At 42.0% G+C, this 17,282-nt stretch overlaps 1 protein-coding gene across 1 annotated transcript in view; it reads right to left on the bottom strand.

The window, feature by feature from the left end:
- Positions 1-289: 289 nt before the first annotated feature.
- Positions 290-17,282, bottom strand: part of sdc2 (syndecan 2) — a 42,727-nt gene continuing 25,734 nt past the window's right edge. Inside the window, exons 2-5 of the mRNA XM_080045774.1 lie at positions 8,227-8,341; positions 7,285-7,457; positions 5,325-5,454; positions 290-2,911 (exon numbers count right to left, since the gene is read on the bottom strand). Coding sequence (XP_079901900.1) covers positions 2,748-2,911; positions 5,325-5,454; positions 7,285-7,457; positions 8,227-8,341 — 582 coding nt within the window. The 3' untranslated portion in view covers positions 290-2,747. The remainder of the gene's footprint in view (positions 2,912-5,324; positions 5,455-7,284; positions 7,458-8,226; positions 8,342-17,282) is intronic.

Genomic DNA, 17,282 nt, shown 5'->3' with positions numbered 1-17,282 from the left:
GGGGGAACACATTGTTTATTGTCAAAATGTACTTTTCAGAACTGTAAGTCACAACCGATACTTGAAAGGCAAATCTACAATTAATTCAATTTGAGTATAAAACCTTCTTGGGCTGCTATTATCAATTATTTTCTAATCAGGTTAATCTGATGATCAATTCATCATGTAAGCCTCAAACCTTTATATTTGCGAAGCTACTACAAAGGAATATTTGGCATTTTTGATTGATTAAAAATGACAATCAACGGATCAGGGAGGAACAAAGAGGACAGAAGCAGTTGGATATTAGGCCACAATGTTTATTCAGTAGTGTTGTTTCAACTTATAGGTACAATACTGTCAGCTTTTGTAAGACTAAAAAAAAGTTACCATTACAGTCATCCATGCTCACAGAATGCCAGTCAAGTCGTTTACACCCCTCCTCTTGTGTACACACCTGCCACGTGCTCACCTTGAGCAAGTACATCTCCTAATGGTAGGCACTTTGAAGGTTTAAAACATTTGTGAATATACATTTATATATATTTATATATCTTTTCATATACTAATAAGCAATTGGACTCAGAGGTCAGGTCTCCAATCGAGAGAGAGAAATAACTAAAAAAAAAAAAAAGAGTGAAGAAAAAGAGAATGAGGAAACAACATGATGTGGCCATGGTGGAGGGGTTGGGGGAGTTGGGGGGGGGGGGGTCTCAGAAGATGGTTGGAGTAGAAATAGAAATACTGTGAGTCTTTGGGTTTTTCAGTATAGTTCAGTACCTTAAGTCCTATGACAAGAACGGACAACAGAGAAGTGGACGAGCAAAAAGGATGACAGACGGGTTGGAGAGAGGGGGGGGGGGGTAGGAACACGGGAAATGGAGAGGTAGAGGGATGAATAGCTTCCTGTGGGTTGGTGTAAGGGGTTTAGACAATGTGACAGCATCTACTTCACATCACTGTACAGCTGAGAAAGGCAACTTCACAAACCTGCCGCATTAAAAACATCTTTTTCACTTCAGAGCAAGTTCACATAGACGTAATGTAAAAGAAAAGAAAAAGAAGATTGACAGTCACTCGTTTCTGCCACGTGACCCTATGTTTTCATTTGATGTCGCTACTTAGCTATTTACTCAAAAAAACTGCCATTTTGTGGCCTCTTATTCGGTTACACTCGTTTTTTTTTTGGGGGGGGGGGGTGCAAAATGGCATCAAAACAAACACCCTGTGTAGGTTTTTTTTTTCTCCAACCTGGTAAACAACCTCATCTGTCAACAGAAGCTCTTTTTGAAATGCCTGCGCCGACCACTAAAAAAACATGAATAGCCCTCAACCGTGTGTATCTTCTCAAAGACCATTCAGACGTAACACTGGAGTCTTACATTTTCTGTGCAGCGTTATTTCAGCCTTCAATCCCTCTGAGAATAAAAAAGGTTTCGAGAGAGGTGGGGGGGGGGGGGGGGGGGGGGGCTCTGGTGGTGTTTGCTGCAGAATTATGTGCTTGGCATTTTACCCCCCCCCCCATCAGAAGCTAGGCTTTTAGTGAGCAGGTTTTTTGGGACCTAAAAGACCAACACGTGGGACAAGGACAATAACGCCGGGCTACCCTGGTGGCTCCATACAAGTGAGAAATAGAGTGAGCGTAGGGAGGACTGGTTGGGGCTGACAACTCAACTGGCCATGCTCCAATCTGATCAAAAAGTAGGTGGGAGGGAGGGGAGGAGGTTAGGGTAAACAGAGAGAGATCAGGAGGAGATGTTAGGGTTAAATGGTGCTAGCAGAGTTTGCGTACCGTCACTCAACATACACGCAAAGCTGCACGACAGCAGCGGGAAGCGAAAGCAGTGATTGTGCGATGTGAAAGAGAGTGCGTTTTTTAAATAGAAAAACAGAAGTTTCGGCGAGACGTTAAACACAAGCGAGATTTGCGAACTGTTATCTTGAACCCTGACACTTAATTTTATCTTTTTAAAAGACCTGAAAATAAAACGTTGTCAAAGAGAGAGAGAGAGAGAGAGAGAGAGAGAGAGAGAGAGAATAGAAAAGGCTACACTGAGAAGAGAACAAACAAGTAAACAAGACATAATGAAACGCTCACGTGTGACTAAAAAAACTGATGTGAGAGCAAATAATAAACATTGTAACCTGAAGGGAGAACATTTACATTGACCGTTAAACAGCGTTAATATGAAGACCGAAGAGCTTCATCAAAACTACAAAGGCAAATTTCTTTATTTTTTAAACATCAGAGAAAAGATAAATTAATGTAATACACCTTTAGAGATCAACATCAGACATGCTAGGACAAAAGAAAAAAACGAAAAATAAAATACAAATGAAAGTAGGATTGATACAGAATAATTATATTCAATTATTTCCACTTTAAAAATTGTTTTTTTTCTTTACAAGTAACAAACTGCTACAGTTAAAAGTAGTCAGCGACTAAGAGCGGCTCCTTTGACAGAAGATTGACGCGATTAGTTTCCTCGCCTTTACAGGATTTTTCAGCCTTTTCAAATAATACACAAAATGTTTTTTTAAATGCACTGAGATTTGCCTTCAAATGAGAAATGCTTGGTTTTCTTCTTTTTTTTAAAAGAAAGAATGGGTCTTAATTACAATACTCTATGTAAAAGCCTTTTCCTTTATGCTATTTTTCCTTTATCAAATCGAAAACATTTTTTTGTTGTTGTTGGGTTTGAACAGGTTTTTCTGTTTGTCATGGACTGTGTTTCTGACAGTCGCCAGTGATTAAAAGGGGGTGGGCTTTATGCGTAGAACTCCTTGGTTGGGGCCTTCTGATAGGCTGCGCCGGAGGGTTTCCTCTCTCCCAGGTCGTAGCTGCCCTCGTCCTTCTTCCTCATGCGGTAGACCAGCAGGAGGATGAGGAAGATGGCGAACAGGAAGCCGATCACGCCACCTGCGATAACAGCTGAGGGAGACACAAAAAGAGAAAGGAAAGTGTCAGTGCTTAGACAGCCAAATCAATGTCTACTGAGAATAACCTTAAACTTGCCCCTGAGGAATACTCTTCTCAAGAACTAAGTGTCTCCTTTACGGTACAGTCCGAGATGGATTGAGTCTTCTGTCGAGTGCAGTCAATTACGACACACGGTTTTCAGCTATTTTTTTTGCAAGGCGTTTCAATACACATGCGATCCCTTAGCAAATTAACAAAATGAAGAGCTTCAAATGTGTTGAAACCAAGTGGGAACCCATCCCAGCTGAATGTCGAAAGCCAATGCAATTTCTTCACCCTCAATTTGTCTCAAGAGAAAGTCAAAGTCAAGTCAAGCCATTATCTGTGGTTCAGTGCACCTCTTCCATCTAATGTGTGTCCTCAGTTTAAAAGCTACTGTTCCATTGAGAGGATATTAGTGCTTTGATCCTTGATTGGTAAACAGCATAGTTTTTGTCCCAAGCGTGGTGGACTCGACATGGTCCGTGTTCCAATCGTTCTCTGGCCAACGGGGGCTTTAGAGAGAGAAAAAAAAAAAAGCTGATGGTATTGGTTCCATTGCTTAACAGTCGGGTGAATAAATCCATTGAGGGAAAAACAAACAACGACCAGTCCAGCGTGGCTTGAGCTAAATCCCATTTCTGTTTCCGGTATATCTCATCGCGAGAGTAAAAATATTGACAGTGATATAGACGAACCCCCAGCCATGAAGAGACAATCGTGCAAGGGTTGAATTGTTTGATTTGTAGTTTTTGGACATCAGCATATTACATATTACATAGAGGACATGATAATGCACAATAGTCCTGATTTAGGGTTGTATAGTACGTGTCACTGTTCAAACCTCTTTGTCATCCACTAGTAAAGCTTGTTGAATGTTGAAAATATTAAATCCCATGGAAGGACATCTTCAGTTTGATTTTAAGTTTTACTCTCCCGGTTATGAATTTCATCAGTAGATCAGTGAACAACATGTCCATAGAAATATTGAAGGTAAAACTTTCTGTGAAGGACACACTGTTAACCAACGAAGAGTAACATCAAAGGAAATCTGAATAAAATCCACCCAGGCTGTATTAAGAAATGTTGCCCCCCTCCACAGCTTTGACCATGACTTTCCCTCACTAATGTTTCTAACCCGCCACACGGGTTTATTTCACTCTCTCACTGTGCCTGAGAATTATGCCTGTATGAGGTTCTTTATAGCTTCCTAATCTGTTTAGTGTCTACTCATGGTGCTACAATGTGCCCTCTGCTCCACTTTAGGTTACCACATGTTGATTGGCCCTACGGCCCCATGGGTAAAAAGATCCTGGCACACACCCAGTCTCTTAGCTGCAAGATGCAGAGAATGCAATGCAGAAGAAATAAAGGAACTAGATTATGGGCACTTATTTTTCATAGAGTCACATGGGAGATAAAGAGTAATGGTTTGTAGAAGAAGGGAAGTGGAGAAGGCAAGGAGGATATATATATATAAATTTAAATTCTGATTTTGTTTTTAACACTTTGTCCTGTCCTTTTAATGCTTTTCCCAGCAAAACTGATTTGCCGTACCACAATCAAACGCAATGCAAATGCTGCAATGCGACTATCAATAGGAGAGAGATGTGAGGTGCTCATCTAACTGATGCTGTCCTGATTTGTCCTCGTTGATGTTGTTCCTGCATATTGCCAACACCAGATGGATTTCACAACAAAGTAAGAGCGAGGTGCCAATCAATGTTTGCGTCAGACACACAGAGAGAGAGAAAGGGCTTCACACAGCGCTGTGATTTCGAGGACGATAATTTCCTTTCCACCCTCTTTCAAGCATTCGCCGAAAGCCGAGCAACACACACTTGAAACACCCACAATGCTGTGAACTCTACAAGGTCCCACAGAGGGACGCAGATGGAGTTTACTCAAAGCAATTATTTTGAGAAGTGGATCAGGTGGGAGACATTAGGGGAAATATTTCCGAGATTGAACACTTAGCTGCATGTTTACCAGAAATATGCTGACATGTAACGGCAAAAAAAATTATAATTGAGGGACATTGGAAGACAAACGGAAAAAAAATACTTCCACAATGGATTTAAATGGTACTTTTGTTATTGGTTGGGACATATTAAAAGGGAATAGTTCCACATTTTGGGGAAAAAAAACTTTCTTGTACGAAGTTGGATGACAAAATACATACCACTCTCCGCACAATAAATATGAAGTTTAAGTTAAGAATTAGCTTAGCTTAGCATAAACTAACCTGGCTTTGTCCGAAGGTAACAGAATGTGACTAGTAGCAGCACCTCTACAATTCACTAATTAACATAGTAAACCCATTGTTTAATCTGTATACCCATTGTTTAAACACGAAGAAAAGAAAACGGCTTATTATGACACATACCTGCCAACACCTCTGTCCTCTGGAAGAGGTTTTCAGTGCGGACCTCAATGGCCTCCGCTGGAGAGCCGGGGGCACTAGTCGTGCTAGTCAGCTGGTTCCTCTGCATGTCCTCTGTAACTGGCACTGGTGCCTGTGTGAGGAGAGAGAGAGACAGGAGGGGGGAAGAGGCAAGAAGAGATGGCGAAAAATAAAGATTAAAGTTGCTTTACTGACAGCTGACTTTCACACTCTGTCCTCTAATATTGCTCGTCTGTGTGTGTTTAGAGGATTTGGGGGTTCATCCGGGTTTTATGGCATAATCCTTAATTCCTCCCTAGTACAATGATGACTCCTAATATTTAAGAAATAGGAAATAAGATGAATCACTTTCTTGTCGAGACTTATATGAGAGGATTATTACCACTGTTCTATCAGTCCATTTAACGGAGAATTTCAGCCAGCAGGTCACCTTAGTTTAGTTTGGCATTAAGACCTAAAAAGGCTAGTCCGGCTCTGTCCAAAGGTCACATACTATGCCTACTAGCACCTCTATATATTAAAGATTAGCATGTTATCTCATTGTTTAATCTATAGGAAAAACTGATGTGTTCAAAAAATATAATTTGTAGTTTCTTTGCTCAGTGCAGTGATTTCCCAGTGACTTGCTGTCTTGTTGAGGTTATCAGGCAACTAGCAGAGACTCAAGGAAGTCACTGCACCTGGCCAGGAAATAGTCCCTCACAAAAAACAAGATAGAAACAGCCGAGCTATGACTTGTAAATAAATGAGAAAAAGGGGTGCTAGTAGCTAGTATATTGTTACCCTTTTTATGTCTGGTGTTCCAGTATTTATGCTAAGCTAAGCTAACAGACTGCATAATGGTCAGACATGCAACCGATATCCGTCTTGTAATTTTACTCTTGGCATCAAAGCAAATGTCTAACTATTCCTATAATACGAAGGTGAGAATTTCACTCGTCCACTAAGCAAGATTTGTCGGTGAAAGGAGGACCATAATGGAACTTGGCCAGTGAGGCCTATAGAAAAGAAAATGGAACACATCCAGTTTCCCCAAGAAGATTAGTGCAAGGCTCTGGGAAGGAAGTAGGCAATGCAAACAGAGCCTGGGGACCCCAAGATCTCGGAATAGAAGCGTATTATCTGGAGTGGACCTGAGCCCATGTATCTTATGTTTTTTCTAGTAACACTGGAGAAGGGAGCAAAGGAACCCAAAATGAAACCGGGCCAGTGCATTTGGCTAAGGGAGTAGTGGTGACAGAGGCAAGAGGACGAAAAATGGAATGGGGCCAGGTAGGCCAGGCTTAGGGGACAGGGTTGAAACCTTGGCTACTAATCCCAAACAGATGTAGCATTCAGTGCAGTACAGTAAGATTGACGTGACATCAAGGATGGTTCCAGAATATGTGATTATGTCCGAGAGAGATGTAATCCTCCATAATTTGCAATGGAGCGAAAACGCAGAGAAGTGACGTGAGCACTTGATCTCTATCCTGAAAGCAACATCACGGCTGCTGGTATTACAGGGGATTTGATGACATACTGGGTCAGCTAAAGACATACCGATGTGCTGTGTGTCGCACTCTGTTGAGTCAGGATAGACACTAATGACCCAGCATGATTAGAAATTACTATATTAGATATAAAATGGGAATACTGTAATTTATTCCATCTTTCTTTGTCCAATGTCCAGAAATGTCATTATTATTTGAGTTGTTTTTACTAGAGCTCGACCTATGAATCAGTCAATATCAGCTAGATAACCCTAACCCTTGGTATCAGTGTTATGTCCCCTCTACATACCGGAAGTTTTTATAGTTTTTTCAGCTGTATATTTTTCAACTTGAAAATGTCCTGCCAATGAATTACTTAGTTAAAATAGTTAGAAACATTTAAAAAATATTGCTGTGTTGATATAACAGAACTCAAAAATCCGGTATATGAGACATGTTAAACTTCTTACCTCTGTTCTGAGTGGTTTCCTGGGTGTGCTCTCCCTGGCCTTTTCTCTGACTGTGGCTGTCTCCACCCTGGGGCTGAAGTCTTTGGTGGCATCCTGGGTGGGCTCTGCTGCATTGGGCTCTATATAAACCACACTGACAGTCGCCGACTCTTCCACCACTTCTTCAGCTATGCCTGAGGGAGGGAGGGGGGACAGGTAAATAATGTGTTTCCCCTTTAAAAAGCATTCTGTGTAAAATGTCTTAAGTGTTTCCTCAATAAATCTAGTATCGCGGCAGGTGTGAGGGGACAACACTTTCGCTGAATGTAATAATCCAGTTTAAAAATACAAAAAGATTATGTTATGCAAATAGGTGTGTTGGAATGTTATTGTTATACATTTTTAATGCCCACAGTGTAGTGTAGCTTAACCTTAACTGTGCACTATGTGGAGTGAATATAAATGTGTGGTTTACAGTTTAACTGTCCTATAGAATATAAAGCATAAGAGCAAAAGTAAGGCATACATACACTATTGGAAGGGCTACTTATAACAGCCCTTTCTCTGTTCATCTAGCTTGACCTTGTGTCACCTCAGCTGTACGACTCTCTCGGAGGGAAGAGTTACTTTGACAAAGGAATGAGCCGAGCCTTGTAAAGGTGCTCAAGGTAGAGGAGCTAATAAAAAAGACTTGTCAAAATGTGCACACTTGCCCACGGCCGTCTGGGTGACAGGGCAATCTCCATTCAAATGTAGAGAATAGACAAAGAAGAAGAGAAAGGAGAGAGATATAGAGAGGGTGAGAAGTAGGGAGTAATGGCTCAACTTAAGTCTACCGGCAAAAACGCAGAGGTCATAAAACGTACCTGCAGCAGACTTCTAAATGAATGCCATCAAGCCTATGGGAATTTGCCTGCTGAGCTTGCGTGTGTGTGTGTGTGTGTGTGTGTGTGTGTGTCTTACCTGAGCCAGACCCCGAGTTAAAGTCATCATCATCTTCAGGGTAGAACCCTCCTGAGCCTGTGTCGTCCAGGTACAAGTCATCAGCCTGGGAGGAAGTCTTGGCTGCTTCTGCTATCTGCAAAAACCACAACATAACAAGGTGTTGAGGACTCAGGTCATTTTTTTATTTTTCTTTAACTTTATACACATATCTTTTTTGTTTATAGAAGTCCATTTGAACGTTTTGAATCCAAACCACGTCAACAAAGTAAAGAACTTCAACCGTTTTCACACACAGCACACATATTCAACCACTGACAGCTTTAATCGGGAAGTCAATAGCGGCTAGGTTTTTAGCCTTGCCTTTAAATCAGTAGACACACCCCCATTGCTTTGAGGTTAGGACTTCTGTTGGTAATTATTTCTTTAATTGACAACTATAAAATCCTGTTGGTTAACAAATTGAACCTCTTATTTTAGTAGCAGAAGTATTTGCAACAGTTGTCATTTGTATGACGATCATATTCGGCAGTTGTTGAGATATTTTATTTTAAAAACACAAATGTCAATATGCCTGGGGGACTGAAGAACAAGTCAAGGCATCACATAATGCAATAGCATACATTGTGTGGATGAACATCAGTGTCTTTACAAAAGATTGATTAAATCCATCCAGTGAATGTGGAGGTATCTACTGTATTAGTGTAAGCGCTTTGACCTGCTGGTGACACCAGATAAAAGTCAGAGGATCACCAAAGTCAATACATCCAATAACTGTTGATATATTTCAGTTAAGTCTAAACGCTGTGGACAGGGCTGCCTGGTCAACATTGATCCCTATTAATACCACGCTACTGGAGAGGTCTGCTAACACTGACATGAAGCACCGCCAGCCACACAGGTGACCAACCAATCGGAGTGCATGGACCCTCCCACAGCATCGTTGTCCGGACGACGAGCCTGAGCGCTGGGAATGTTTGTGTTTGGGCTTAATGGAGTGATTGGCTGAGAAGAGCACAGTTTAACAGTGGCTTTTTGTTAAAAAAGAAAAACACCTCCTCACATGCTGTTGCAGGTTTTATTGAGAAAATAAATTAGGACAATTTTGTTTTTGCTCAGTGGCCTGCAGAGCCGAATGTATGTTGGCCACTCTTATATTATTAACCATACAGGTATAACTGTTGTACCAGTGTGTGTGTGTGTGTGTGTGTGTGTGTGTGTGTGTGTGTGTGTGTGTGTGTGTGTGTGTGTATGGCACCATTAACTATTTAGTTGTTGTGTTAAATGTGTGTGACTGGAATAGCTATAAATGCATCCATGGCAACATCTATTCAACTAGTACTCACCGATCTGATAGTCCAGCTTTAGAAAAAAAAAGAGTACAAAGGCTAGACCCCACAGTATATCATTCCTGTGTGTGTGTGTGTGTGTGTGTGTGTGTGTGTGTGTGTGTGTGTGTGTGTGTGTGTGTGTGTGTGTGTGTGTGTGTGTGTGTGTGTGTGTGTGTGTGTGTGTGTGTGTGTGTGTGTGTGTGTGTGTGTGTGTGTGTGTGTGTGTGTGTGTGTGTGTGTGTGTGTGTGTGTGTTTGCTACAGATCCAGTACAGTTCTGCTCTGAGGATGTTGTAATGATAAACCCGGGGCTGAATAAGATGAATTAATCAATTGCCTCTGTAGGAAATATGTTTTTTTTCTGAACAGTGAACGCTGCTGGACAGACTAGTATTTAGGGCTGCAACTAACGGTTGATTTTATTATTGAATAGTCGGTCCAATTCCTTTTTTTTATATGTAGCATGCCATGTGTTATACTTTTATTTCATAGTGTTTGTATCCTAACCAACAGTCCAACATCGAATTCTATTAACAATTTATAGAATCTATAACACTGCTAAAAGCAGCACCTCTTCACATTGAAGAAGCTGGAAACAAGCATTTCAAGATGTTTGCCTCATGTTGCTTCACGAGGGACTTCACTTCAATAATGAATTGATCATCCGAGTAGTTGCCGAAATACATTTTCTGATCCATTGACAGATACACCAACAAATTATTTTCCCACTAAAAGCATGGACGAAAAAACCTGGGAAAAACATCTTCCTTCAGATTCATACCTCAGCAGTTGCACCTCAGCATTTCCAATTACACTCGCTATTCTCATCTGAGTGTGTTCAGTGGTGCTTTTAAGTCATTGTATATGCATATGTGCGTGGTTGTCATGAAAGAGAGGCCTGGCACTCTCCATAACAAAGAGGAAAGGAGTGCACACACAGCTTACAACAGTGTGAAGGAGAAGAAAGAGAGACAGAGGCCAACCAGATGAAAAAAAAGAACAATAAGTATCTCCATCTCTCCTCTCGCAACTGGCCCTGACTTTTGGAAGAAAGGCCTTTCACTGCCGAGCCGCCTGATCAAAGAGAAAATTTGTTCAAAGCAACTTTATCTTAACCTTTCTTGGCTTCTTCTCCACACAAACACACCCCCCCCCCCTCTCTCTTTTGCGGCTTCTGCTACAGCCTGGCCAACCAATTCATCGGCCCATGCGGTCAGCAGGTCTTTAAGCATTGGCAATATGAACACAATGAACCAAAAAGGAGGCAGGCCACAGATCAAATGGTGACAAAGGGCACTAATGAGATAGAGGCCACACACACACACACACACACGCACACACGCACACGCATGACTAGACATGTTTTACAAATGTATGCGAGCACTCATTGATTATACATACACGCACATTAGAGAGAGCAGTTGAGCATATGACATGACTCCACACAAAGACAACGTGTGAAGGAAAGCAGAAAGAGTGTTAAGTATTAACAATGAGGCTTTAACTCCCCCTTGGGCCCATTGAACATAGATTTAAAAGACAAATTAATTATAATGCGAAACCTTTCACCTGACTTGTTAAATGAATAAATGGATGAAGAATAGGCTCCGTGATGCATATGCAGATTGCCCATAATGGTTTTAATCTTTCTTTCTCTAAGCAGTAAGCCCTTAATATACTATTTTAAGAGGCCGCAACTAACGATTCATTTTGTTTTTCATCATCTATTAATTATTTTCCTGAAATGGGGAATTAATGGCAACAAAATACACCTGCACCTAATGAACGTAGCTTGTATAATCCATATTGAAAATAAAACGTAAAAAAAAAAAGATTGCTGTTTTCATTTGTAAGTTTCGTACTGGTAGGTATATTTACAGTCAGGCTAACGATCTCCACCTGTCAGTCTCAGTGCTAGGCTAAGCTATCCTGCTTCTATTTACCATAGAAGCACGAGAGTTGTATTAATATTCTCATCTAACTTTCAGCAATACCGGTAAAAACAAGCGCATTTTCTTTATTTTAAAAAGGTTAAAACATTTCCCTTTAGCAATGACAATGAGGCAACATCCCACCATTGAGTGATGCTACCTTTTTGCCGTGTACAGAGGCCATGTTTCTGCAGCGACTAAAGTCTACTGACTCCTCCGTAATCTTCGTCTTTCGACAGTTTGTTAAAAGCATTTGGATTTTGGAGGTTGACCTGTACAAGCTACGGCTGCGACAACAAATCAGTGCAGAAACCGAGAGAGGTGAAAAGTCTGTTTGACCTCGATAAAACTTCACTGACTTTATCTGACACACAGGTACACGCGCCGCGCAAGCTAGCAAGCATGTGTACACGACACAAACTTAAATGAAGCTGACTTTTTCCTCTATCCCTTTACACAAACAAACTTGTGCACGGACACACAGCAAGCCCCGATAAACTTTTCCTCTCTTTTTTCAATTCGGTGACATTTACAGGTATAGTCTCTGCTTCCCAGCCCTTATCGCACAGACTCTGAGCCGAAGCCAGACATCAGAAAAACAGAGTGGACACACCGAAAAAAAACAGTTAGCCGACGGATGCACCCAGCCTTGCCGGAGTAGTCACACTTTTTTAGCTTCTCTTTATCACATGGCTGCCCTAGTCTGAGGAGCAATTATTTTGTAAAATTGCCAGTGTTACTTGCAGAATAGATTCAGGACAGGAAGACCTTGTGAAATGTATTCAGTTGGAAATATCTAATTTAGCAAGTTTATTTTTGGCTATGGATGTTATGGTCACCCCTGATTGAGAAAGATATATATTTTTTTTTCGGAATCCCATCTATTATACAGCCAATGTCTATTGACTCATCCCTCCAGTGCCCTTTTGCCTCGCTATGTCCTCACTTATTGGCTCTGAAAGCTAATGCGGTATAAAAGTTGTGTGAACTTTCGACAAAAAAAGTGTTTCAATACTAAAAGAGCCTACTGCAGGTATTAATCTGAAGTAGAACGCCATTCTTTTTTTTTTATAGCAAGCAAGAATCAATGTAATACAACTATTGAGCAGAATAAACCCCTAAGCTTTCTGTCTTGCAGAGTTTTTGTATTGATAGCTAGCCTTACCATTGTTGTGCATAGTTGGTGAGAGGGGGTATAATGCGAGCGGGAGTGTTTGCGGTACATAATATAATATATTTGGTGGGTCTCCTATTACATATTACCAAACTTTATCAGACATGGACATAGATAATAATCCCTGTTAACTGTAAATAACACATTTTTAGTATGTCTTCTTACCACTTCTGCTATATCATCTATGTATATCACCTTACCACACTGCAGAGTAATTAGAAGGCACATACTGAATACTTCACTATGACAACCGAAACGACTTCCCATGAATTGCACGCATCAAAGACCCACTCAGCCGCTCTTCATAAAGGAGGCTTAGCACTAGCACACTGCTTTGACGAGTGTCATTCTTCCAACTCAAGCCGTTCACCTTGCAGCGAGCTAGAAGTAGGACTACGCTTCAGGAAAATCATAAGAAACCTTGAGGAGACAAACATCAATGCTCCTATGTTAAAGTCCTTGTGCGGTGGAGCAGTAGGCCTATACATACACTAAAGGCACACATCATGTGAACTGTAGGTCTATTAATCGAGAGAGGAAATAACACAGGGTCGCCCATACAAACGAAAAGTTATTAATAACAAATTAACTCAATGGAAGGCAGTCAGGGTTTTTTCCTGCCATCTAACTTGGTCTGGTATGACCATTAAATGATGGTGGTAAATGTTAGAAAACTTGTGGCTCTCTTTCTGAATTGATTCAACGGACCAATCAGTTTTTTTTTAACATATTTCAGAGACCAAACATTACAGCTATTTAAAATGTTTGTTTCAGTTACATTCGGCGTTACCATTTCATTGTAGGAACTTTCTAACTATTTTCATCATTTGATTGAATAACTGGTAAAACCTTCCCATGTCACAAGCTTGTCACACACCTAACAGGCAGATCACACATAGAATGGCCATGACCATGCTTGGATTCAGGGACTAATGCAGAGAGAGCGAGTGAAAAAGGAGGGTGAGCTGCCCTAATGAGCTAGTAGCAAGCGATGTGTGCCCTCTACTAGGTGTAAGTAGGGCTACCGCTAGCTGGCATCTCTGCCTGCTAATTTACTACTAAGCCAGCGGGTGGCCAGCTTCCACGCTTGTCTGTCTGTCTGACCTGTCGACCCACAGAAGACCGAAAAGAAGAAGAGCTACGGCCCGAGTTTGGACAAAACAGAAATGAAAAGAGGGAGCAGAGATAAAAGAGAGAGTGGGGGTTGGATGGGAGGATGAGAAAGGGGAAAGGAAGGAGGGGTGGAATGGCCCACTGCTTCAGACAATCCCGTAGCCTGGAGGTTGCTCTGCTAAAAGCCTGTCAAAATCACCATGTCCACGCTTGAGAGGCCCTAGTTCTGTATGCGCTACTTACAGTATGTATGTGTGTCGGTCTAACATTTACTTCTCTCCCTCCGAGATGGATGGAGGAAATAACGGGACACGTATGGAGAAACATGGAGTCATACAAACTAACCGTGGGCTCCTACTGCGGACTTCCTACTGTTGACACACGACTCTCGCTCCTAACGCAACAAATATTAGCTCAGTCAGGCCAGGGGAAATGGTGATCCTCGAAGGAATGCACACACGCACACACACACACACACACACACACACACACACACACACTTGAACATCTGCGTGTCCATGAAGGCACCCATGGGACACACATATGTGCCAACACAGACACACACACAAAGTCCCCATCCAGCCTTTCACATCTCAGAGGCGTGAGACGAATACACAGACATACGTCATGACACCGACTTTAGAGAGGAAAACAAGTGTGCAGGGACTGTCAGACATCTTTACCTTTATTGGTATGTTGCTGTCTCTAGCTTTGAAGTATTTCTCTATTGTCTAACTCTGAACTTAGACTGACTCAATAATTAATAGTTCATCCACACCAAACGTATCAGTAGGTACAACGCTACGCCCTATAATTCACTGTAGTTCATTTTGCAGATACGCCTTTTCACGATATCAAGGAAGTTCATTGCATACGGTGATAGCATTATTCAGTGGAGTGTATTATCCGCTTTGCTCTTCCCAGTAGAAAGAAATCCGTTCTCATTATGGCAATCAGGCGGACAAATATCTGCATCTATAAGAGAACTCAATAATACTATGTAAAGCAGATGTGTGAAAGAGAGGCATGGACAGACATTAATTCTAATTAACAAAAGCAAAGGTGGCAGATCGGCCTGCTGGCTCTCACTTTATCTGTTCTACTTGGCCCGCCACACATCCATACACAAGGTCAATACAGCAACACTGGCAGGCGGCAACTGACGTCAATCAAACTAACTCTACAAGCACACTGCCTCTTTCATGAACTGATTTCTATCAATAGACACTGGGCAGGACACTCTAAAATAATAATTAAAACCCAGAAAAATGTGTCCTTCTACTCCATATGTAGGGACAAGAAAAAGAAAAAAAACAGGTGAAGATATAGTGAGTGGGCTGAGCTGCTGGCTCTGAACACAGTTGTACCCACTAATTCAACTTTTTTGCATGTAATGATATCAAATGGGGCTTTTGATCAAAACACCTTACTCCCACTTTACAACTCTATTGTGACTTGCGGGAGACAGAGGAAGGGAACAGAAGTCTCCCTGATGCTCGGAGAGGCGGACAGTTGGGAGAGGAGGAGTGACAGAAGTAGAAGTTTGGGAGAATTTCGATGGCTACACAGCGGGCGACAAATTGGCCTTTCCCCTGAATCCATGCAGCACCCGCCATCAACAGAGCCGACAGCTGCTGCCTTCGTATGAATAACAGCTGGATCTGTGCGGTGTTGTCATTAGAGACAGAACAATAACAGAACAGGAGGGGTCGGCCACAACAACCAAACATTCAATTTGTCCCACCAGCACCTGCTGATAACTGAACAAAGTGTGGGCAAGATGGACAGGAGGCAAAAAATTGCCTCATAGTCATATATGTGGGTGGTGAGCATTGTTTGGAAAATGTCAACGGAGGGAAGAGGAAGTAACAAGCCACCTACGGGACTCTCGGAGAGGATGCCCAAACTGTAACTCCAACAGGCCCAAAAAAGGCTCTGTCTGTGTGTGTGTGTGTGTGTGTGTGTGTGTGTGTGTGTTTGTCTTTGTGCTCTTTGAACCCACTTTAACTTGTATTGCCCTCCCAGGGATCATAATAAGAAACTAATTGATAGTCTTTGAGCCGCAGGCTGAGGAGAGGGGGAGTTCCTGCAGGAAGTCGACACAAATCAAACTCTCTCTCACCGAGCCCTTAAGGTCTGGAGCTACTCCAGCCGAGTTGTGATGGGTAACAGCAACTGTGTGTGTGTGTGTGTGTGTGTGTGTGTGTGTGTGTGTGTGTGTGTGTGTGTGTGTGTGTGTGTGTGTGTGTGTGTGTGTGTGTGTGTGTGTGTGTGTGTGTGTGTGTGTGTGTGTGTGTGTGTGTGTGTGTGTGTGTGTGTGTGTGTGTGTGTGTGAGGAGGAGAGCAGAGAGAGGAAACGTTAAAGAGAGTGCAACTGAGATAAAGCGAGAGGGGCCAGTGTGGAGTTGACATTTACTGTCCTCTCTGGATGTTGCCTCCTCACTTCACCAAACGAGTCAGTTCCGCTTTTAGACCCAATAACTGAAAAAAAGTTTGAATTAGTCAGGGGAATATTATCAGATATATTAGTGCAATCTGAGAACTAATTCCCTAACAAAAGATAATTGGTGGAAGATTGAGAAAGTTTACCTCGTCCTTAAAAAGCTTGTGAGGGGTCAAACTAGGTTGTTTCTTCAGGATTCTGAATTGATTGCAAACATTGGTTCTGCACCAAAACCACTCCCATATTTTTGCAATACTAAATAATGCGTTTCAGCTATAAGAGAGATGCCAATGTCCTACGTATCCTATATTCACACTAGTTAGCTAGTTATTTTTCTTTAGTATGTATACAACGTTTAAATGAGTCACGGATTTACAAAAAACTAAAAATCGAAGAAAAACACTATGAAAGCTTTACTTAAATCTGTGGCAGCACGGTGTCTTTGAGATGCTGCCTTTATTGCAGAGGCTCAACACTGCACAATATCCTATGGAAATGTCATCCCACCTCGCCCGGCTCTTTTTATTTTCCCCCTGCTCCTAAAGGATTAGATCGCGTTGCCTGCTAGGTGAAAGGCCCCCCTTCAACAACCTGAGCACAAGCTGAGCATGTGGCTGCACTCGGCTCAGATTCATATCGTCTCCGATTCCAAAACAAACGGCCGTCTGACACAGAAAGGCATTCGCCAAATTCCACACGGCTCAAGCCCCTCCATAAGGGGACTGGCAGGGGCAGGAGGCATGGGCGTAACATTGCATATGGACGGTGTGGACGTGTCCATACCAATATTCAAATGTGCTGAAATTGTCCACACCAATAGAACGATATGACAACGACGGGAAAGGGTTAATGCGTTCCCTCTTTATTGTCCCGCCTTATGTATTTTGTGATTGGCTTTGCCTCCTGTTGGTTGTCGTGGGTTGTGTTTCGGTTAGCGGTGATTGGTTGCTTAATTTGAGAGCGGTAAAACAGCTTCTGCTGCCCTCTCGGAATCAATCAGCTCAGCTGCTGCGCTATGAATGCGGCTGACGTTTGACGTCAACTGAGGAAGAATGTCGGGGGAAAAAAGGAAAGGAGAAGACATTC

The sequence above is a fragment of the Ammodytes marinus genome, assembly GCF_949987685.1.
Source record: "Ammodytes marinus genome assembly, chromosome: 17".
Classification (NCBI taxonomy): Eukaryota; Metazoa; Chordata; class Actinopteri; order Uranoscopiformes; family Ammodytidae; genus Ammodytes; species Ammodytes marinus.
The sequence above is the reverse complement of the archived record's forward strand: the minus strand, read 5'-3'. Positions and strand labels throughout refer to the sequence as shown.